This window comes from Chenopodium album, chromosome 8, assembly GCF_948465745.1.
Source record: "Chenopodium album chromosome 8, dcCheAlbu1.1, whole genome shotgun sequence".
NCBI lineage: Eukaryota > Viridiplantae > Streptophyta > Magnoliopsida > Caryophyllales > Amaranthaceae > Chenopodium > Chenopodium album.
The window spans coordinates 67,244,788-67,268,795 of NC_137841.1; the positions used below are offsets into that span (position 1 = coordinate 67,244,788).

Sequence of the window (24,008 nt, forward strand, 5' to 3'; positions counted from 1 at the left end):
TAAATGATGCTTAGATCATTCATTTCAATGCATTGTCTAATTTGTCTTGAAAAAATGATATCGTTATATTGTGCATCTGAGTATCATGCTCCAAAGTAATGTTGTTTTGACTATAATAATTTCTTACATAATATTTTATCATACTTGCATAACATTTTATATTGAGTTGTATGTTTACTACGAGTATATGTGTCTTATCATACTTGCATAATTCCTATTTTATATTGAGTTGTATGTTTACTACGATTATATGTGTTTTGTACCGAACTATGATGCGCATCACACTCGAGTGCACATAGTAATTTGCTTTCTTCACATATTATATTATCCACAATATTGTATTTTTTTTTTTAAAAAAAAATGTTGCAATTAATACTTGGCATCCAAATATAGTAATTGTTGCAATTTACTCCCTCCATCCCTTATTGATAATCCCTTATGGGCAATTTTCTCGGGAATTAATAAACATAAATAAGAAGTAGTAAAAGTACATTGAAAAGGTAAATTTACGTTGGGTATGCAAAAAAGTAGAGAGAGAAAAGAATAAAAGTATATGGAAAAGCAAAATTTACATGGGAAAGTTAAATTGACACAAATATTGTTGCAAATTGGAGAGAATTTTGATAAAATATTAATATTAATGGGACTATCATTTTGGGACTTAAAATTGGCCATAAGGGACTATCAATAAGGGACGGAGAGAGTATATTTAATAGAGGAAGTATATACAGGGTATATTTTTTTGACGCAAAAGCAAAATTTATTAAGCTAACAACAACTTCAGTCATTAATTCATTACAAAGCTTTGTATTTCACGAGGTGCCTCCTCAATCCATAGTCTCATGGAGTAACAACAAAGGTGTTACTTAGTTTTACTAGATGGTACTCCATCCGTCCCTTAATTAGATTCCTATTTCTCTCTATTATGTGAGGAATAAATGCTAGAAGTAGGAATCTAATTAAGGGACGGAGGGAGTATAATGATATCAATACATGTTTAATGAAAAAATGTTATTTTTAATACGTCATTGCTCATTTATAATCTATAGTTATAGTTAATAATACTTACTCATGATCACTCCATCTTTCTAAAAAAGTTTTACATTATCAATGTATAGATTTAGACAATTTAATTGATTTAAAAAAATAAGAGGTAAGTGTGGATAATTAGAGTATTAAAAAATTATACTCATAAAATATTTTATTGAAAAATTACCAATGTGAGAGAAAAATAATTATTACGGAGTATGGAGTAAATTTAACAAAAAAAGAAGAAAAAAAAAAAGTAATTCTCGTTAATTGAGGAAGAGGTCATGAGGCTTCATAAATTTAAAAAAAAAAAAAAAAAAAAAAAAAAAAAAAAAAAAAAAGGAAGAGGTCATGTGATACAAAAAGATACGAGTATAATATTGAATCCCAAAAAGGCCAGATTTGGTTGACACTTGGCCCGAAATCACTCGGTTGAGCACCCTTTCTTTGTTTTCCTTGGTGACTGATTCTAGCTATAAAGTATGTAGGGCTATAGGATGTTAGGCTAGTTTTAGACTAAAATTTGCATTAATTTTTTTTTTGTTTTATTTGGATACCAAAGTAGTCTTGCTACTCTCATGCTACAATCTGCACATACTTATGAAACTTTTTCTTTCTTTCAAAAAAAAAACTTATGAAACTTTTTCTCAATTTTAAATACTTGAAACTCTATTTGTTGAAGATTAGTATACTTTATTTCATTTGATGATTTTGCTTTTTACCGATCATGTCAAATACTAATTCGTTACTTCAAAATTAGAGATCTATATTACAATTTTCAATCTTTTTTTTTTTCAATTCTCTTTTTGTTTCAATTTTTTTTTTTTTTAAGTTTATTTATTTACTACGTATTAATTTTGTTTATATGGGGACAATATATGTTTATTGGAGACTAGTGAGGGTGCACTTCGCGTGTAAGTTCATGCTTACTCGGTTATTAAACATTTAGCGAACATATATTGTGGTACATTTACTTTTGGTTTTTGTAAATAGGAATATATAAATGAGAAATTTATGAATATTTTTTAATGATTGAGGATCTAATAAGGGGAAAAAAGTGATGATTCGAAAACCAAAAATGTGTTTGCCGAATAATGTTGGTGGCCCGTATAAGACTTAGATTTCTAGCTCGGAAGTATAATGGGAAAGCAATATAAGTAAGCCATCTTGAATAGTTGCATTTCTCCAGCGTAAAATACTAACATTCCATTGTGTTACCATATTTTTTTGGTGGCTTGTATTAAACTTAAATTGCTAACCCGTATAACTAGAAGCCAATGTTAATAGCCCAGCTTAAATAGTAAATTCTTGTGCTTATTGTGTGTATCTTATGGGCCCTATTTTTGGTCCCATTTACCGATCTAAGTATTTTAAAGATAAAATTGGATAACATAACACATTGACACATTGTACATCAAAAAGAAGTAATTATTAATGAATTTGAACGTGTAAAATTTAGCTTGGGACTAATAAAGGAAACCTATAATAAGGTTGAGGAAACTCTTTTTTTTTTTTTTTTTTTTTTGAATATTTTTGCACATTAAAAGTTTTTTTTTTTTTTTTTTTTTTTTTTTTTTTGGTATTGAACCAATAAGTAACCCCTCAAATACGTTTTGACATTTGGTATCACAAAAGACCCTACTTTCATTTTTGATACCTTTTTTTTGAAGGCATTTTCACTTTCATTTTTGATACCTATACAAAATTTATTTTTATTTTACTACCTATTAAATTCTAAAATTATAGCTTTTGGTACCACTTAGCGGTTTTCGTTAATTTTTTTTTCTCGTTTTGAGCGTTGAAAAATTGTTCCGTTAAGATTTTGGGGGGTCATTTTAGTCCTTCAAGGTTCAAATTTAGCTCAGTTTGGGGGTCATGTAAATGTCTCATTTTGGGAGGTCAGAATCGACATTATTGGACACGCAAATCGAGACATGTACCAAAAACTATACTTGTAGAATTTTTTGATAGGTACATGTACCAAGAGACATGCACCTTACCCGAACAATTTTCGAGGGCTAAAATGATCTCCAAAACTTTAACGAAATATTTTTCGACACGCAAAACGAGAAAAAAAATTAATTTACTGACCACTAACGGAACCCTAACGTAATCCATTTGGTGGTACCAAAAACTATACTTGTAGAATTTGATAGGTAGCAAAATAAATTTAAACAGGTACCAAAAATTAAAGTAGGGTCTTTTCGTGATACCAAAAGTCAAATTATCCATTTAATTATGACAATTTCTTTTTACATTTGTGTATATGATTGTGTTTATTTCACGGGCTAAGTTTTCGGGCCCAATTGTTGATCCTAGTATGTTAAAGATGAAATTTGATAATAACATAACACAATTTACATTTTTTACTTTACAAAGCAAAGTGCTAATTTAATGAGTAATTATGTGCAAAAATAATTGTGAGACTAATAAAGGGAAATAAAATTAAGATTATAGAAACCGATGCAAAAATAAGTGAAGGTAATCAGAATGTAAGTTCAATAAATCGAAAATATATATTAATTAATACTTGTAAGTTTAATTATGATATGTTGTTTAAAAGCGTCTAACAATTTTAGACTTAAATCAAACCCATATTGGGCATATTCCACTTCGGCTCATGAACTTGTACTTTTATATATATATATATATATATATATATATATATATATATATATATATATATATATATATATATATATATATATATATATATATATATATATATATTTAAATAATGGCTATATTATATCATACGGAGTCTTTATTAAATTTGATATACACAAATTGATGATATACTCAAAATTATTATACATTGACAAATGAAATTATTTACTTATTTATTTAATTATAATGTTCTTCCATCAAATAACGATTATGCTTGTGTTTATCTTATTATGCATTATAAATATTGAAAACAAAATACTCGCAGTATCTACAAATAAGAGTGTTGCTTTATTAACACCGTATTAAAAAGCAACCACCCTCAAGACCCTTACTCCTAATTTTTCCCCCTCTTAACATTCAAGGATCATAACCATCAAAATTCAATAAACAATCTCAACCATTGGTACGTTTGACTCTATGGTATACTTGTATTAAATATCATGACTTCATGAACGGTTATATTTAATATAATGACTTCATGAACGGTTATACTGTGATTGAATATATTAACAATAAACGGTATAGATTAAAAATAGTTATAATGACTATAATTTTAGAGTGGTTATAGTAAAATTATCCTAACTTTCAATATTATGGTCCATTGTAGGCTTTATTGTGAATTTTATAAATTATATGTATAGACACCCTTACATTCTTGTTTAATAAATTATAAACAAAGGAAAATGGTCAATGTTAAAAAGTTAAAAAGTACATATATATTAATACTGGTCAGTCCCCTAGGAGGCGTTTGGCAGGATACGAACACAGGAGACCACATTGCAGGCACTGCAATACTGTCATATGGAAATGCAGTCTAAAGATATATATTTACCAGCACAATAGGATTACTATCATCTATGCGTGTCATTTCGGGTAAACAGTTCGGGTTTGGGTTGGATCAGTTTCAGGTTATAACGGATCGATTTATAACGGATTGAAATAATTAGTGGGTCGGTTTGGGTTGATTTTGAAAATCATCGGGTCAGTTTGGTTTGGTTTTTTTTTGTTATTGCGGTTTCTATTCGGATCGGGTCCTAATCGGGTAGGGTTGTAGTTGGTTCGGGTCATAATCAGTTTGGGTTGAACCGGATCGGTTTGATAACGGATTTAGCCAGTTTAAAGTGGGTTTCGGTTCAAAACAGTTCAGGTTTTAATCGGGTCGGGTTGTAATCGGTTCGGGTCATAATCAGTTTGGGTTATTGTAACACCCCAATAATTCTCCCTTTTCCGAACCACTTACTTTAAATAAAAATAGAGGAGAACCATTGGCATGTTACCGCCACGTGTTAAAACGTTAAGGCTTTATCAAAGTATTGCAGCGGAAATCCAACTTAAATATTAAAATAATATAATTTAGAAAACCAATAAGTCAAAGCTTACAAATTGGAACCATAAAGGCCCTTATTAAAACCAAACCAATATTCCAAAATCCCAAAACATAATTAAAATAGTAAAACATAAATAAGTTCAACACAAAGAACGAATACTCTCAATCACATCAATCCCTTGACAATGCGTATGTCAAATCCCCGAACTTCACATCATCAAGCTAACCTGTGCAATACTGCTCCCCAATAATACAAGTGTAATAATTGGATCATCACAGGGTCATTGAAAGGCGAAGGCCATGACCAAAAGAAAACACACAAAAGCACGCAATCAGCAAAGCTGAGTACATACAAGCTACAACGTACCAAGCCTAGCATGCTCAACTAATTAAAGTAAATAAACATACAACATAAATTCATTAATCAAGACTCCACACTTAAACAATTCAATCGACTCAACATACTTGCTAATCAATTCCAAACACTTGACTCTTTATATTTAATTTAATTAATTTAGTTGGAGTAAGCAATAGACGAGGTTGTCCAATCCACCAAATCATTTTGGTCCCAAATGACCATTTAAAATAAAAGTTTAGCGCGATGCAAGAATGGGCGCGACTCCATTCTCACAAAGTTAGTCTAGGATCCCATCTAACTTTCATTATAAAATAAAAATGTAAATACCAAAAGAAAAGAGGACATGTTGATCAAACAAGCCTCGAAAAGCCACGGGCTACCACCGTGTACCCCAACCCATAATTGTCAATACTCTAGAAGTGCACGCTTTCCAGAGTTTTATTGCTCATCCATGTTTCACTTTACGTGATTACAATTTTAATTAATAGCCGACTCATTCAAGAAGACCATACATAACAATCATACATCAATTCACTTTTAATCTTATTTAGGACAATGGTGATCACATCACAAGTTGACCTTTAATTCCATTAAACTTCCAAATTATTCAAAATTGTTGAACATAGTCAACCCACCTAGCCATTTCGGCTTAATCCACTTTTACTCAACATACTAACAAGTCATGCTCGAGTAATAAAATAAATAACAACCTTGTGGAATAATTAATAAATTCACTCCACTTAAACCATTCAATTTCAATCCTTTAATAATCCAAATGTGGTTAACAAACCGATCCAATAAAAATATGCCTGTATCAACATTCCATACAAACAATTAATCCAATATAATTCAACATGTTTGCATCCATAATTCCATACAAACATAATCAATTCACCAAAACTCGTCTCATAAACATAAGCACATGAATTAGTTAAATGTATAACCAAACAATTTTCATCCAAGTGTTCTCTAATCATGAAACTAAGTTCTTTTCTTTGGTACCTAAACATGATACTACTTACAACGAAGTAGACATGTACGTACCTCGTATAAACAATCCCTTGTGCCACTTTTAATCACTTACAAGTCTCCTAAGAAATAATCACTTCCTAGAAAACAAGCAACAATAATAAATTAATACTTAACCAAATTTCCAGCAATATAATTTAGATTAAAACTCCTTAAAAATTCATTAAAAACATGTTTTTATGGTTAATTATGCATTAGAAATACAATAGGAACAAAAGCCCCAATTTAATTAGTCATAAGAACCCTAAAATCCCAATTTAAATAAATTGAAACCCTAGGTTTTTAAACTTATAAAATCTGAAAATTATAACAACAATTATAATCTGAAATTATTAGTTTAAAACATAAAAACATGATTTTGATACTAAAAATATAAACTTTATACTATAAAATCAAAACCCAAAACTAATCATAAACATTAAGCATAAAAAAAAACTTCGTTAAAAATCAAAAACTGCCCGAAAATCATATTTAGAGGCTGAATTTGGCCACGAGAGGGTGGTAGTCACTACCAAAGGTAGTGTGTATTTCTTAAAACATTGTTTCCACATGGAAAACACTACTTTTTTGTCAAAATCGGATGAGTTCAGAACCTGATCGGGATTAAAACGGGATTAATATTAACGAACCAAAATCTAAACATTAAAACACGAATTTACGTGTTCAAAAAAATCTGGAATTAAGTTAAACTAATTAGTAGTATAATCACCAAAATTTCAAAACATCATTACTATAAAAGCCCTAAATCGGTTGTTCATAAAAACCCTAAAATCATGATTTTCAATGATTAAAAACCCTAGGTTATTAAATTTACAAAATCTGAAAATTATAACATTTATAAAATCTGAAATTATAAAGTTTAATCATCAAAATACAATTTGATACTAATTAAATTAATTTCAAACAATAAAATCAAAACCCATAATCAATAATTATAATTACACAAATTAATAAAACAAAGGAGAAAGAAAATAAGACTAACCTTTGTGTGGGGAAATTTTTGGGGATGTATGGGGTATTTATAGGAGAGAGGGTAGTAGGGTAAGTAGGGATATTGGGCCTCATTAAATTAATGGGTCAATTAAGAAAGTAAACTGGGTTTGGTTTGTTTGTTGGACATAAATTATAGAAGGAAGGTTCATAAAAAGTTCTTTGTAATAAAATCGTTTATCAACCCCAAAAATAATTTGAAACTTTTGAAATTAAATTCCGGAAAAATACAAGTAAATATTATAAATAATATATAATTTCATTTATAATATATTTTAAAATATGGGGGATTACAAAACCGAGTCGGTTTGAAAATGGGTTTCGGTTCAAAACAGATCGGGTGAAATCGGGGGTCCAATCATTATCGGTTCAGGTCATAATCGGTTTAGATTGAACTTGGTCGGTTTGAAAATGGGTTTGCCAAATTTGAAGCGGGTTTCAGTCCAAATCATATTGGGTTAAATCCGAGTCGGATCATTATCGAGTCAAGTTAGTCAGATAATGGGTAGGAACGAGTTATGTTATAATCAAGTTAAGTCATAAATAAGTTTGGGTTTATCGAGTAGTGGTTGAAACGGATCAGATCATAAACATATTGGGTTACGGGTTGTAAACGACTCAGTCATAACGGGTTACTGGTCGTAAACGGTTCGGTCTCAATGGGTTACAGGTCGTAAACAGTTCGGTCTCAACGGGTTACGGGTTGGAAACGGCTCAGTCATAACGGGTTACGGGCTGGACTGGTTCAGGTTTATCGGATTTTTGCCGGGTTTAAATGGTTTTCGGTTTAGAATAGGTTGGGTTACCATCGAGTTCAGACGTAATCGGTTCGGATTGTTTTCAGTTTTGGGTTGTAACGGTTTGGCTTGACAACGGGTCGGGTTAGTAACGGTTCGCACAAATTCGGTTCGGTTCAGTTTCGGGTTAAAAAAAATTGGGTCGGATCGGTTTTCGATTTCCAAAAAACAGGTTTTTAACGGTTCAGTTCCTTTTCGGATCAGTTCAAAACAGTCGGGTTTAACGGTTCGAGTCAGAAACTGACAGCTCTAGGTGTAGGTAATAACAATTAGCCGCCCCGGTTGCCCTGGTCAGATACGGACTTGAGTACTTTATAACAAATTAGATCATTTCTCCTGTTTTTAGACCCATGCAACACGTGACAACAAATCTTATTACTTTAAACGTTATACGGCCGTAAAAAAAAAGTAAAACAAGTACAGTAATAAAATAGAGTAACTTTTATATACATTCAATGTACACTAATACGGAGGGAGTATATTGTATATACAAATATTATAAAACACCCGGTATACAATAGCATTATTGTAAATCAGTTCAAATAAAGTAAGTTATCATCTGTCTGTTTGCACCTTCTTCCTTATTTTTCATTTTCTGGATCTTTCTTTCTTCTTTCAGTTTCTCTCTCTACTCTTACTTTCCTCTCTCTCCTTCATTACTCTTTCATTTTCTCTTCATCTTCCATGCCTAAGAAATCACTTCCTCTATTCAGAAATTTTCAACCTACAATTAATCTTTTATTGATCAAAAATTTTGACCGTAAAACCAATTTCTCAAATGACGATTTTTTCTCAAAATTTTGTTTAAATTGAGTTTTTGATTTATATAATTGAAATTCAATCGATTGTTTCTATCAACATTTATGAACCTCCACACACAAAAATAGATGATTGGCTTCATCTCAAATTATTATCAAAGCGGCACAAAAATGGCTATTTGGTATGGCAATTTAATCTACGTTTCTTTTCGCTACGGTGTTAGTCTTCATTATGGTGTTTCCCACAAACATTTACAATGATTGTTCCGGTGAATCTGGAATTTTTTGCTTCTCGAATTTAAAGCGAATGATAGTGGTTATTGATGAAAATTCCTATGTTACTTCTCTGTTTTGTTTTGTAAAAAAAAAAAAGGGTCACTTTTTTGAATAAAAAGGATTACTTTTGTGAAATAAAAGGGTAACTTTTGTAAAAAAAACAAGGTCATTTTTGTGAAAATATGGGTCGCTTTTATAATAAAAAGGGTTACTTTTGTAAAGAAAAATAGTCACTTTTCGCAAAAATGTTCGATGTACAATAAAATTATTATAAACCGGGGACATGCAAAAGTTTTTGTATTGTATATTCTTACACTTTGGACAAAACTACAATCGACAGTATCGACACACTACAGAGTGTACAGTAAAGCAGCAAGAACACACTTGACTACAACTAGACCACCATTGACACTCTTCTCCTCAGATCATCATCTTCTTCCCTCAGATCTCTCCCAAATTCTCTCTCCTCCCTCGAAAATGCCGCGAACTTCATCCCCACTCATACCAACTTCCGACAACCAACCATACTCCAAATCCGAAAAGACCAAAAAGCCATTCATCCCTTCTTCCCATTCTTCCCGCCCTCCAATACCCTTTATCGTCTTTTCCATTGTTTGCCTTCTTGTCGGAATCTCCGGCACCATTTTCTCTCTCCTCACTTTCACTCGCTCTCAATCGCCGCCAATTTTCCGGTGTGGTCGGGTGCAGGATTCATTTCGTGGGCATTACTTATCGACGGCTGAAAATCATCAATCTTCCAAGATCAGTGATGGCGGGAATGCTCTTGATCGTCCTAAGTTTTTAGGGTTTGTTGGAATTTTGACTGGGTTTGATTCGTTTGATCGAAGAGAGGGTTTGAGGAGTACTTGGTTTCCTTCTGATCCTGAAGGTCTTTTGAGGTTCGCCGCATTTTTAATTTTTATGTTGTAGAGTATGATTTTATACTATTTTTAGCTGATTTATGTTTTAATGCAATTAGAATTGCGTGTTTTTTGATGGGTATTGTTAGATTTTGTTGCGGAATTTTTGTGATTCATGATGCATCTAAAATGCGTGATCATAGGGGATTATAATGCATCATTGCGTTGGAACATTGATTACGGGATTCGATCTCGGGTTTTGGTTAACTGGGTTTCCACACTTAGCTAGTTGACATACGATTTCAATGCAATTATGATTGCGTGATTTTTGTTGGGTTTTGTTTGATTTTGTTGCGGAATTTGTGTGATTTATATTTTTATAATGCATCTAAATTGTGTGATCATAGGGGATTTATGATGCATTTGGAACATTGATTACATGATTCGATCTCAAGTTTTGGTTAATCGTGTTCTCCCCACTAGATTTTAACCAACTAAGTTAGTTGACATACAATCGTTGGTACAGTGTACTTTACATGTAATGGAGTGTTATTATAAACTAAGCTACTATTATGAGATCACTAGAATATATTTTTTGGTGAGGTCATTGTTGCATTATTCACTATTGTTTTTGGGATCCTAAGAAGGGTAAAGAGAGGATAAGAGAAGCAGGTGATTTCATATTGGCATTGGCTTTTTCAATCAGGGAACTATTTATCCTACATCTGGGGGAAATTTTGAGTCATTGCCACATGCTCGTGTGTAGAGCACGTAAGGAGCCAAAGGAGGAGGTGTGAGATTGTATGAACACTGTATCGACTCGGTGGTTTTAGTATGATAAAAGTGTCAGTATCTTGTTTGGGTGGTTTTAAGGGTCCTATATATCTCCATTATCATTATGTTTTGATGCTTTTGATATGATCTGGTCTTATGTTTTGATCCGACAAAATAAATTATGTCATGCAATTAGAACTAAACATAGCCTGGATGTGTTAGTAGAGTTAGGTGAGGAGAATTAAGGAATGCTTTGAAACTTTCAACCTAAACAATTCATTTTTTCTTAGAAACAATATTGAAAGTATAAAAGATATATGTAGACAAGTTTGAAGCAGAATATTGTCACGCTGTGGTTGAAATAGTTCAGAAAGGGTATGCTCAAGAAATGAAATAAAAAGTAGGGTCATATCATTTTAAAAGACTAGAAAAAAATTAGTTTTATAAACTCTCTAGGAAAGATGAAAACTGAGGGGATAAAATTTATAACCGGCATTATGTGTAGACAAATCAGAAGCAGAATTCCAGAAAGTGCTATGTGGAGTGTGGACTATCACAAGGTTTTCATCCTGTTGTCCCTATTTCCCTGCTGACTAATACTTTCTAGAAAGAGATTGGATTTATGCATGGTACCCTACTGTTTTTTTTTTCTCTTTCTTTGAGATGACCTGGTGCAAGTCCAGGGATTGTTTGAGATGCTAAACTCTTCACTTCGAAATTCATATTGTGTACTCCTGTGTGTTATGTTCACTGTTGACTTTTCCTTCTATAGGTTGGAGCATTCTACTGGTTTAGCCTTCAGATTTGTGATTGGACGGTCAAAAGATGCTAAAAAGATGGCTGCTCTCAACCAAGAGGTGGATAAGTATAAAGATTTTTTGCGTATAGATGTTGATGAAGATCATGCTAGCCCTCCACACAAAACGTAAGTCGTAGGCTATGTGGTTTGACAATATCTTTAACCCAAGCAACACCTCAACTCCTATTTCATTGTGTCTAATTCTCTTCCTTTGCAGCCTGGCATTTTTCATAGCAGCATTTGAACTTTTTGAAGCTGATTATTATGTCAAAGCCGGTGATGACATATATTTACGTCCAGGTATGTAATTTTGTATATTTGTAATTTACAGAGACGCTAAGTCCAAAAAGGTAATAATATCCTTTGCAGTTTTGCACTTCCATTTTAATACTAAAAATAAAACTATCAATAATCGCACAACTTCATTTCAGCTAATATCGTTCCAATTCGAGATATAATGAAATTGACATATGTACTTAATTGTTTAATTATTGATTTAAAAATTTGGACTGAAGGGTTGAATGACTTGAATCTATACTAGTCCAAAATTCTCAAAAATTGAGTCAAAATGAAGTCCTCAAATTTTAGAGTCTAGTCTAGTCTAGATCTTTTCTGGACTCGACTTGGAATTCCATCTAAGTAACATACTTCTTACAGACTGTAAATTTCCATGGTACAATATAACTCTCCATCTTGACTTTGTCAGACAGGCTTGCCACACTTTTAGCCAAGGAGAGAACTGAAACTAGAACTTATATTGGCTGCATGAAGAAAGGACCTGTCATCACTGACCTTAAAATGAAATGGTAAGAGAAAATCACGTTCTATCATGTCATTAAATGTTAGATTAGACTTGAAATTCATAAACTGCTTCTTTTGTGTATCTTGAATTTGATTTTCAGGTATGAAAGTCAAGGACACCTTATTGGAAATGAATACTTTTTGCATGCTTATGCTCCTTTGTATATTCTATCCGCTGAGGTAGTTTCTTCATTGGCTTCTGCCAAGAACAACAGGTGTGGCTCCCCTTCTCGCTTTTAACCTTGCATCCTTTTAAATTTTAAGAGTCACTCAATCTTCTATTTTTCACTTGCTGAATGATGTTGCGTATTGGTTTGCCTGATTGGGAAAATACTTCTCTGTGGCTTTGATTTAATTTCCCCCTCTTTAACCATATTTGGCATGTATACTCATGGTTTACATGAAGCAATGCAAAGATCCCTCACATTGCAAATGGCTAGTTGTGAACATGAATAGTTGGTACTTAGGTATGATCGAGTTGTTGAACATTGGATAAAAATTGTACAGAAATTCTTAAGAGGCTTTTGAGATTTAGCTTGTAATTTTAATGGTGAAAGACTGAATATCGATAATTTATGTTATGGACTGGACTCTAGGTATGAGCAGTATCTATAATGTTATACGTATTGTGACAATAGAGAAAGAATACAGTGAGAGGCATAAAGAGAAATTTAAAATGGAGAGTAACTAAGTACCATCAAGGTGCTTTCCCCAAAGCCACTAATTCTTGTGTCGAGTTTTTCACTTACACTATGTTTGGATGACATTAGTGAAGGGAAAAGTAGGGGAAGGAAAAAGAGGTTGAGGGGAGGAAAAAAGTTAATTTTGATTTTCCTTTCAAATCTCTCCAACAATGGAGGGTTTGGTTTATTAAAACTTCCAGTTCCTTCCCGTCCTCTCCTTGCATTAGATATCCAAACAAAGGATGATGCATCCTTCCTTTTCTCTTCTCTTCCTTTCCCTCCATTTCTTTCTGTCCAACATAGTGTTATGTTTTACAAAATTTGCCCATAAGTTTCTTTTTTGCACCAGTTTATTTTCCTTTTTTTTTTTAAAAAAATAAACCAGAATATGTCTGCAAGAGTACTGAAGGTGTCCTTAGATACTACTCAAAAACCTCATCTCACTTAGATAACACAAGATGAATAAAGCCATCTCTGCCCTACTTGGCCCCACAATTTCTCATCCATGTCTAAGTTAGGATCTTCAGATAATGAATCTCATTCTTAGGGTTTTGTTTCTCCCTAATTAAAACCATGTTCGTCTCATTTATCCGACTATTGGGTTGGAGTATAATGAGAAGTTCTTCTTTCCATTGGTCATGAGGTTTTGAAGGCTTGCAGTTACTCAATTTTAATGCTAACCAGCATCTCACTGATTGTCCTAGGTTTTTGCTCTCGTCAGATAATAAAATATATATACACCACCTGGTTAGAGTGACAATCTGTGCCTTGGCTTTATCTGTTTAGACATGACTTATTTTACCCACTCTTATACTGCAATATTTTTGTCGCAGCAATACCTGGTTGTGGACTTGTTTTTTTGTAGAAGGGACAATCTTTGCCTTAGACCCTTAGTTAGGTTACATCTGATTGATTTGGATCTTAATGCCTACATAATAAACGACCATCAAATGACTCATTTGCCTAAAACAAGCAAACCAGTGCTTTGCTCTAAGTGTCCTAGCTGTGAAGCTTACATAAGGGTGTTCAACGAGCAACCTCCCAATGAAAGTCTCGATGTGCCAATCTTGTTGGGAGTGTCTTATTGGGATGAGAAGTAGCGAAAGGTAACCATGGCTCTTCATCCAAGGATGAACACTGATTCTTGTCCTCATTTGTCCAAGTCCTGGACTAAATCTTGGATAATAATTGAAGAATTTCCCTATTTCCTTATTATCCTTCCTCTATACAGAATTAAGGAAATTTTGAAAGGGTGAATGGGCAACGACAACTTCTAGGCTATGTTATATGGACTCGTTAACGGGTGTCGGACACGGACACATGTCCATGTGTCCGATCCGGCAACCAAAATTTGATAGGGGCTGGATAGGTCGTTAAACTACTACCCTAATCAAATTAATCATTTATATTCCTAAACCACCCTAATACAAGTATAGGGGCATGTAAAGGGTCGAACCACTAAGGAAGCTCACTCGTCCAACATCAATATCACTATTGCAAGAGTAAAAAGGGGAATGTTTTTGTTGGTTTTTGGATAAAAAGCTCTAAAACTACAAACAAGCAAAGATAAAGATGATTAAATCAAAAGAGAACGACGCTAGGGGTGCGGGGGTGTCAAACATGATTAGAGAGAGGAGAACAACGATGGTTATCAAGATGAACATGCCAAAGAACACAAGGTTTTACCTAAACAATTCATTCTCATGCAATAGTCTAGACAAATCAATGAAATAGGTCTTTACTAATTTGGATCATTCTCATACATCCTATTAGTTACAATCAAATCAAGAGAATAAAGAAGCACAATCCATAAAACTCTACTTTAACAACTCATTCTCATGCAATCGTTAGAATAGAGATGATCTTAATCTAGTTCATATCATTTTCATGCATTTAAACTAGAGAACATCAAATAAAGTGCCACAATAATCTCAAGCTATCAAAAATCATGTCTTTCATTAATTTATGGCATGAGTTCAATCCAACCATCATCATTCATCCAATATCAACACATATTTTCCACCCCCTTCCCCTAGCTAAGAAATTAGCCTAGAGAAGAGGGATTAAACATAATATCAAAACTAGAAATAAACTCAAGAAACACAAAACAAAACATGATTAAGAACAATGAAAACAATAATAACTAGATGAACTAATAAGATTAATGAAAATAAGCAACAAAAAGGCAAATAAATAAAGCTAAAAGAAAGGATTAGAGATTACTAAAGAGAGGATTAATGAAAGATGAAAGCTTGAAGTGTTGCTTGATTGAAGATTAAACTTGATCAAAGTTGAATACAATAAAGGAAACTTGAGTAATAATCCACTTTTTCACTCTAAGATTAGGGCTAAATGTTGATAAGATAAAAGATGATTACAAACTTGAATAAAGGGGCTATTTATATGCATCACAAAAGACGGAAATAAAACACCAAGGAGAGTTCTCTAGCAAGCAGCCGCGCCATCTCCAATCTGGGTACGGAGCTGCCTAACCCAGCATCCCGCGCCGCGGCCGCCTCTCGTGCTGAGGAGAGGCCGCAGTCTGGAATGAGGGGAAAAAGGCATCCTCGATATGCCGCGCCCGCGGCTCCAGGTGCCGCGCCCGCGGGTCAAGGAGGAGAGACCTCTTCCAAGGCGCGGCACGACATCTACCGAAAGTCAAGTAAATCTTCAACATAAAGCTCCGCGCCCGCGACCCTTGACTTCGCGCCCGCGGCTCCTGCATGGCCATTACACCTTCCTTAAGCATCTCATTTCCCTTCCATAGCTTGACATGCATCCATAGGTTCATCCAAAAGGGCCAACAACCTACAAAACAACGAAGAAACACTAAGAAAACCAAAGAAAAAGGGGAAAAAGGAAAGGAAACACTAGAAGGGATAAAAGAAAGCAAAACTAAGGTAGAATGCTTAGAAAAGGCTCAAACAAGTGCAAATGAGGGGAGAATCCTTAAAGAAAAAGGATAAAAGAGTGGCATAAATGCCACTCATCAAAATCCCCCACACTTGCCTCTTGCTTGTCCTCAAGCAAGGAAAACTAAAACAAAGAGACAAACACAACAAACATAACATGACAAGGTTTATGAAAACCAATCAAGTCTCAAGGTAGGAAATGCTCCATTTGGACTCAAACGTAGAGACATGCATCAAAGAATACTTACCTTTCTCAATTCAAAGAGGTAAAACACGTTCTAAGATGCTCATGGTTGAAAGAGACAAACTTAAGCTAAGCATAGAGAACTAATGATTTCATTCTCCGCCCCAGCCTCAACCAAGATGGTCCACGTTCTCTCCACTAGCTTCAAATCATCCCTCAGTTAGCTCCTCATGATTCCTCGAGGGAACCGGAAAAAGAAATTTTATGCGGAATCATAAGGTCATCCCGACATCTCAACTATGCATACTCTTTTCATAGGGTTGAAATCTATCTCCCTCCATCGGTCTTTGACCTCGCTCCTCTAAAGTCCAATGGTCTTAACTAGGGTTGTAATATCATGGCTAGGGGTTAAGGTTGGGAATCAATTTGAAAATTTTGGTGGCAATTCCTAAGTGAAGCAAAAGAGTGGCCATCTCTCACGAACAACCTAAGTATTAAACCTAATCTCAAACTGCAACCTTCAACACAAACCTTATAACATTACTTTTTTTTTTTTTTGAAACTTCACTTGGTCTTCTTGAAATGCGTCTTTCTTCCAAACCTTTTTGCATATTCTTTTCATGTTAACTTTCAAAACCTTGCTTGAACAAATTTACACATCTTTCTTGCTCATATCCAACACTCTCAAAACTCAAACCTCACAAGCCAATGCTTCACTAACTACAAGGGTCGGTAGAACATAGGCCGATAGGTTTGTAACATGGTTAAGTCAAGAAAGGGAAATAAAGCTCAAATTGGTTAGCAAGTAAGTTGATGCAAAATTAAAAACCAAATTTGTAACAAAACTCAAAGAAAACAAAGAAAAATGAGAAGAAGTGCCCTTTTCCTCCTCTAGAGTAGTTTGGTCACGATCTTCGGAGCTAGAGGCCAACACAAAGATTACGATATGCATAGTTAAGGATCCTAAATGCCGCTCACAAGGATGATGAAGGCTAGAACAAATGAAGCTCACAAGGGATAGGAAATAAGCAAATACCAACTAAAGGGATTCATATCCACTATAGAGAGCAACCCCATCTTACCACTTTCCCGTGAACTAGGGGTTCAAATGTCCTCAAAAGTTTTAAACCGTGCTACCTTAGCTTAAAATGTGTCTAACTCAACCCTAAGCATTCTCAAACCGTGTAAACCCTCATCAACTAGGAAGATAAGCATTCAAAGACACATCATCATGAGAGGCACACCAATTCAAATGAATGAGCAAATTCCAAATCAAAATCATTTCAACTTGTCATAGTCATATTTGTCACACAAAAGGGAAAACAACACAAAAAAAAGAGGAAGAAAATTAAAAGGTTCACAAACAAGGCATATAATCCAAGTAAATCCCAATCGTCATACAAGTGATCGTTGATAATAACATCAACGATCCTAGGTTCCTTAGAACCAAATTCAAGCAACCTCGAACCATTCAACTTCTTCCTAAGCTTAAGCCTAAACTAAGCACCCAAAGAAAAAGGATAAAAAAAAGGGAAAAGGAAAGATGTCACCCAAATGTCTCTTAAAGAAAAATAAAGCAACCAAACCATTTACCAAAGCGCCAAAGCTCCAAATATTGCTTCTATCGTTTTTCAAAGCTACAAAAGAGAGAGAAAGAAAAAGCAAAAAAATAACACTAAACAAAGAAAAAAGGTTAGCAAAACGGGAAAGAAAAACAAAAAGATAACAAACTTGGCCTATGGACATAACCAACTACCTACATCATAATCAAAGACATCATCATCAAAGACACTAACAAACAACAAGCTAAAACAATCCAAAAGCTAACCAACCCGATGCATAACAACAATACCCAACATAAGCTTCTCAAACGTTCCCACGAGTCCTTGCCTTCCCCCACACTTACTCAAAACTACTGCCTTTTGATTCAAACACCCCCCACACTAGATAAGAGCATCGTCCTCGATGCTTCACATGCAAATAAAAACATAAGGGAGGGACCAAGGGGGGGGGGGGGGGGGAACATGCATACCAAGGGGGGGAACTAGTGGCCGCTAGGGCCGGCACCATCATCATCCCTATGGGGGCCATAGGGCTCCCACCCTCCGATGTAACTGGGGGGCCACCCATAGTGACCTTTGAAAAGGTCAAGTTGGGAGGGGGTTATCTAGTCAAAAGGCTCGGGTTGCATACAAAGAGTGGGGTGATCGGGGTGAACGTAGGGGTAGTTTGGGTCACCCCTACAGTCACTCCCATCCGAGATCCGGTAGTCATAGTGGCCAACTCGTCAGGAAACTCACTCCTAGACTCGTCGGGGTTCTCGACACCTGACCAATAGGGGTACGTAGGGAGGTTGTCACCACCCCATGAAGCCACGGGCCCTTGTTGGGCCGGTGCATAAGGGTAGTTAACCGGAGGAGTGACCTCCCCCCTATGTACACTCGTATCGTAAAGGGCGTTAGTTTGAAAAGCATTATGTTGGTGAGAGGCAAACATACCTTGCATGCAAAGTTGCATGTTCTCCATTTGAGCTCTCATCCTTGCCATATCTTGTTGAAAATCGGGTTTTTGTGTTGTTTTCCCTTTTGTGTGACAAATATGACTATGACAAGTTGAAATGATTTTGATTTGGAATTTGCTCATTCAGTTGGATTGGTGTGCCTTTCATGATGATGTGTCTTTGAATGCTTATCTTCCTAGTTGATGAGAGTTTACACGGTTTGAGAATGCTTAGGGTTGAGTTAGACACATTTTAAGCTAAGGTAGCACGGTTTAGAACTTTTGAGGACATTTGAACCCCTAGTTCACGGGAAAGTGGTAAGATGGGGTTGCTCTCTATAGTGGATATGAATCCCTTTAGTTGGTATTTGCTTATTTCCTATCCCTTGTGAGCTTCATTTGTTCTAGCCTTCATCATTCTTGTGAGCGGCATTTAGGATCCTTAACTATGCATATCGTAATCTTTGTGTTGGCCTCTAGCTCCGAAGATCGTGACCAAACGACTCTAGAGGAGGAAAAGGGCACTTCTTCTCATTTTTCTTTGTTTTCTTGGTGTTTTGTTACAAATTTGGTTTTCAATTTTGCATCAACTTATTTGCTAACCAATTTGAGCCTTATTTCCCTTTCTTGACTTAACCATGTTACAAACCTATCAGCCTATGTTATACCGACCCTTGTAGTTAGTGAAGCATTGGCTTGTGAGGTTTGAGTTTTGAGAGTGTTGGATATGAACAAGAAAGATGTGTAATTTGGTTCAAGTAAGGTTTTGAAAGTTGAACATGAAAAGAATATGTAAAAAGGTTTGGAAGAAAGATGCATTTCAATAAGACCAAGTGAAGTTTTAAAAAAAAAAGAAGTAATGTTATGAGGTTTGTATTGAAGGTTGTAGTTTGAGATTAGGTTCAATTCTTAGGTTGTTCTTAAAAACTCCAAAGACGATAATAAAAATTGGCTAATCGAAGTATGTTGGTGGGCACTAAGGGTAAGGGGAGTAATATGAGGATGATTTTATTCAGGACTTGGTGACCTGGTCCCCTTTTTTTGATCATATTGTATAAAACTTAGGGGATACCCAAGTGACTTATTTTTGGACTTTGTGATCCAATCCTCTTCATTGAACATACTGAATTAAACTTTGAGGTTTTTTTTTTTTTGTTTTTTTTTTGTGGTAAGCCAGTGCAGCTATATGTATATTGCTTCATTCTCAGAGCTAGTATTAAACATTCTAAAGATTATAGTCTTAGTTGTGAAGATTTTGATTCAAAATAATGAGAATTGATTAACTAATTTTGTCCCTTTATATTGCATGGTTCTTTTAAGACTCCTTTTTTATTAAATTGTGCGGCATGCCATTATTTGTTACTTGCTATACCAAGTCTAAACTTTGAACACCTTGCCATTTTGTTTTCAGTCTTGTTTTGTTCATAAAATGCTTTTCCTGTGCAGTTTGAGAATTTTTAGTAATGAAGATGTAACCATTGGCTCATGGATGCTTGCCATGAATGTTCATCATGAAGATAATCGGGCTATGTGTGATCCTCGTTGCACGCCAACATCGATTGGTGTGTGGGACATCCCTAAATGTTCTGGTGCGTATCGTCTTTCTCTCTTTTATTTCTTGCTGTCTGATCAAATCATGCTTTAACTGTTATTATTAATTGATTGATTGTCTCTTTGTGATAGCCCATTACTTCCTGCTTTTTAGCCTCTAGGCAGTAGAGCTATTTACAAAATTTGCAAGATGCTGTTATGGTGTGTGTACTATGTGCTGGTTACTTAATGCTTCGATACTTTTAACATCATTTAGGAATTAAACATTTGGAAGCAAAAAATGTCCTTAGGAAGCTCAAAGACTAGGCTGGAGCCATGAACTTTTGGTTGTGCATAAGAGACTTACAGCACTATACAGACAATAGACAAACCAGTATGTCCCATCAGTAACTGATTGCTTCCTTGTGGCTTTATCTGATTGTAAATTTACTAAAATAATGGCTGACAATCTTACCCTACCTGTTAATATCTAGCCTCATCATTGAGAAGTTGACTAGCTTTGAACACATGGATTTCAAGTTGCTAAGCATCGATCTAAGGAGATGGGCAATTTAGGTAGTGGCATAATGATTTTACTATCAGTGCCTTGAGGAAGAATATAGTTAGTTAGGGTAGAAGCTCTGTAAATAGAACATATTAGAGAGATGTTGCATATTGATGAGATTTTCTATTAATTTGTTAGATGTTTTGGGAGAGAACGAGCCACTAGAATGGTTAACTATCGTCTATTGTTGCTGATTTCCAGAAAATTATCGTTGAACTCCATCTTCTTCTCTTACGGTGTGTTTGGATTGAAGGAAATGGAGGGAAAGGAAGGAAATGGAGAGATGAAATATCTTTCATTCGGATAACAAATGAGGAAGGAAGGGAATTGGAGGGGAGAGAAATGGAGGGATTAAATTGCAAGAAATTTATCCCTCCAACAAAGGAGAGATTTGGAAGGAAAACTCACCCTTCTTCCTTCCCCTCCCTTTCCCTCCCCTCCTCTTCTCCTCCCTCACCTTCTTTTCCTTCCCCTTTATTTATCCAAACACAGTGTTAATCTCCGTGTTTCTTGAATTTCACTTAGCACAAATGTTTGATGCTAGTGCGAACAAGGGTTCTAAGGAGGTCAGGTATATGCTGCCTTGCCCTATCGTTTAGAGGCTTACAGGTTTGAACCTCTGACATCTTTGAAGCCATAAAGCTTTGCTCTTGCCAATTTGGATCTATATTTTTGACAGCATACTTCCTTTTCTTGCCACAGCACAGTTGTTTGGACATATATTACTATCTTTTTTTGACCTCAACCTACATAAATGGAGAAAGTCATTGTGTGAACTTATAAAGATACAAGGCCATAGTTACTTACCAATGATTTGTTTAATTTGATCCAAAGTCCAAACAAGAGATGCCAGGGTAAGAGGAAATAGTTGAGAAATGGTCAACTGTTTCAAAAGGAGTAACAGATAGTTTTGAACTCTAAACTGAATCTCCTCAAACCTTTTAGCCACACAATATAATTAAAGTCCTTTTCTTTGTTGCTTTCTTCTTGGGTTCTAGTGTGGATATGGGCTGTGCGGTAGAAACTCTGCAATTAATTACCAGGCTATATATGCTTATTTCTATGAAGAGGTTCTTTGAAAAGCTGGCTTTTATCAGCATTTTCTTGTTTCACACAGATACAAGACCAAGTGAAGAATTGTCCCTTTTTGAAAATTTCATGGTTTTGTTCCGAATTGTCAAGTCTTTTTTTTTTTTTGCTAGATTCTATCTTCTAAAGAGACTCACAAACGATTGAAATTACGATTAAGACACCTTTTTCAGTGATGCAGATGCTTTGTTTTCATGTTGATTGATCTTTTATGGCAGTGAACCCTGTAGGTACTGTAGTTTTCTAACTCCCTCCCTGAAAAGTACTATTGAAATCCATCAGGAAGCCTGTAGAGATATATTTGTCATGTCAGCAGGTTTCTGGAAAGTAGGAAACTGTCTGAGATTAGTTTGTAGGATTTCATGTTGTAAAGGAAGTACTCAGATACTCAGTATGAGTTAATACTTGTGGTACTGCGTAATATCATTGTTGAAGTATCTCGTACCAAAACCTTGTTTTCTTCAGTAAGTTGTGCCATGGGATTCATCATCATCAACAACAAAGCCTTGGTCCCAAAATGAATTTTAGCATTTTGAAGCATTGGTAACGGGAAAAGAACTGATTGTATATCTGTTACTTGCTTGAAGCCTAACCTTTTTTTCCCCTGAAGATAAACCTTTTCTTTAGATTTTACTGCTGATTATTCAAGCTATGCACATCTATTTTGTGCTTTAGTGGATATTATTATGAGTCCAACTTCGAACGTGTTGCACATTGTAGTTCCATTAAGACGTTAGCTTTTGGGATTGGGGCATTTTGCATGCGTGAAGAGTGAGAAAAGAGGAAACAGATCGTACATTTTCTTTGACACTGACGAACTTTTCCTGAAAATAATTAAATGAGTAATAATAATAATAATAGTAGGATTCTCTACTGATCATCCCATATACTTTTGTATTTAATTTTCCTGAAGTACTACTTTTGAGCTCATGAATGATGCTGATCTGTCTCGAATAGCACTTTTGTATTAGTGCTCTTTTAAAATACTAATGATAAAAGTTGGGATTTGCTGAACAGGCTTATGCAATCCGCCCGCAAGACTAAAGGAACTTCATGATACTAACATGTGTTCTAAGAGTCCAACGCTTCCACCAGAGGAGGATGATGATAGATAAGTGTTCTCTTGCACTTCATATGTTCTATTAACCTTTTCATTTCAAGCACGGCTTTGTTCCTGTTACTCGAAATGCAATTGGAATCGATATAAATCTCAAGGTTGAGTATATTTACAGAAGGAATAAGCCCTTGAAGTCCTAAAATTTGTTGTAATGTACACTAGGCATTCTTTTCCCAGGTGATCATTGTATTTAGGGTATAGTTAACTATCACAGAGGTGTAGAACTACTCTTTACAGGTATTAGGAGGAAACTATGTTGTGTGTTAATATTCAATTAAAACATGTGCTCTTTTTGACAACTGAGAGATTTACCTTTCAGTTTGCTGTAACTAATCCCACTTCAAATATTCAGCCTCGTTGTTGCTGATATGTATTCCTTTAGTTGGTTGGGAACTCACAGACCGAATTAAAGACAATTGGCTCGATCTTTAGGTTGAAAAATATAATTTCCTATGTCATGTCCAGTTCAAAACTCTATGGAAATGGTTTTGAGCCAGACCATTTTTATTTAGTAAAACCTTGTGTAAATTTTTTGAATTTTTTATTTAAATATATTGAAAAAATTATCCATATTATGTAACTGTTCTACTTTGTATTTAGCTTTCAAATAAGGTGCTGAACAGTTAATTTCATTTCTCTTTTATATGATTTTATCTATCCATATTATTATTGGGAAAAAAAAAGTATAGAAAAATTTCTAAAATTGGCCAAAGTTTGTCCAAATTTAGGCCAGTTTTAGCGGTCCAATCCAGATTCAATCCACGCATATATCTGGTCCGGTCTCTGGTTTAGTTTTATCAAATTTATCGATCTGGTCCATGTCCGTTTGGTTTGGTTCAACCGGTTAACCACCCTAGTACATAGTAAAGAACTTAGTAAAAAGGATCTAGGTTTTTATTATAATTATTATATTTTCCGTAATTATTTATTTTTATAAGATTTTTCTTACATGTATATTTATTTG

General features: G+C 34.6%; 1 protein-coding gene and 1 long non-coding RNA gene across 2 annotated transcripts; one reads left to right on the top strand and one right to left on the bottom strand.

Moving 5' to 3' along the window:
- Positions 1-5,017: 5,017 nt before the first annotated feature.
- On the bottom strand, positions 5,018-6,634 carry LOC145556348 (uncharacterized). Its single transcript, XR_014091837.1, has 2 exons — positions 6,426-6,634; positions 5,018-5,260 (listed from the first exon to the last, which is right to left on the bottom strand). It is a non-coding gene; the product is annotated as an uncharacterized LOC145556348 (long non-coding RNA).
- Positions 6,635-9,571: 2,937 nt separating this feature from the next.
- Positions 9,572-23,618, top strand: LOC145556349 (putative beta-1,3-galactosyltransferase 12). Its single transcript, XM_081618001.1, has 7 exons — positions 9,572-10,130; positions 11,638-11,790; positions 11,882-11,964; positions 12,371-12,470; positions 12,567-12,680; positions 20,190-20,332; positions 22,945-23,618. The coding sequence occupies exons 1-7, from the start codon at positions 9,709-9,711 to the stop codon at positions 23,040-23,042; spliced, it is 1,113 nt and encodes a 370-aa protein (XP_081474127.1). The 5' UTR covers positions 9,572-9,708; the 3' UTR covers positions 23,043-23,618.
- Positions 23,619-24,008: the final 390 nt, after the last annotated feature.

Excerpts from the sequence above, each read along its gene's own strand:
- LOC145556349 (XM_081618001.1), top strand. The coding sequence starts at position 9,709 with ATGCCGCGAACTTCATCCCCACTCATACCAACTTCCGACAACCAACCA. Across the intron at positions 12,471-12,566 it reads ACTGACCTTAAAATGAAATG|GTATGAAAGTCAAGGACACC; the intron begins GTAAGAGAAAAT and ends TTTGATTTTCAG. Across the intron at positions 12,681-20,189 it reads GCTTCTGCCAAGAACAACAG|TTTGAGAATTTTTAGTAATG; the intron begins GTGTGGCTCCCC and ends TTTCCTGTGCAG.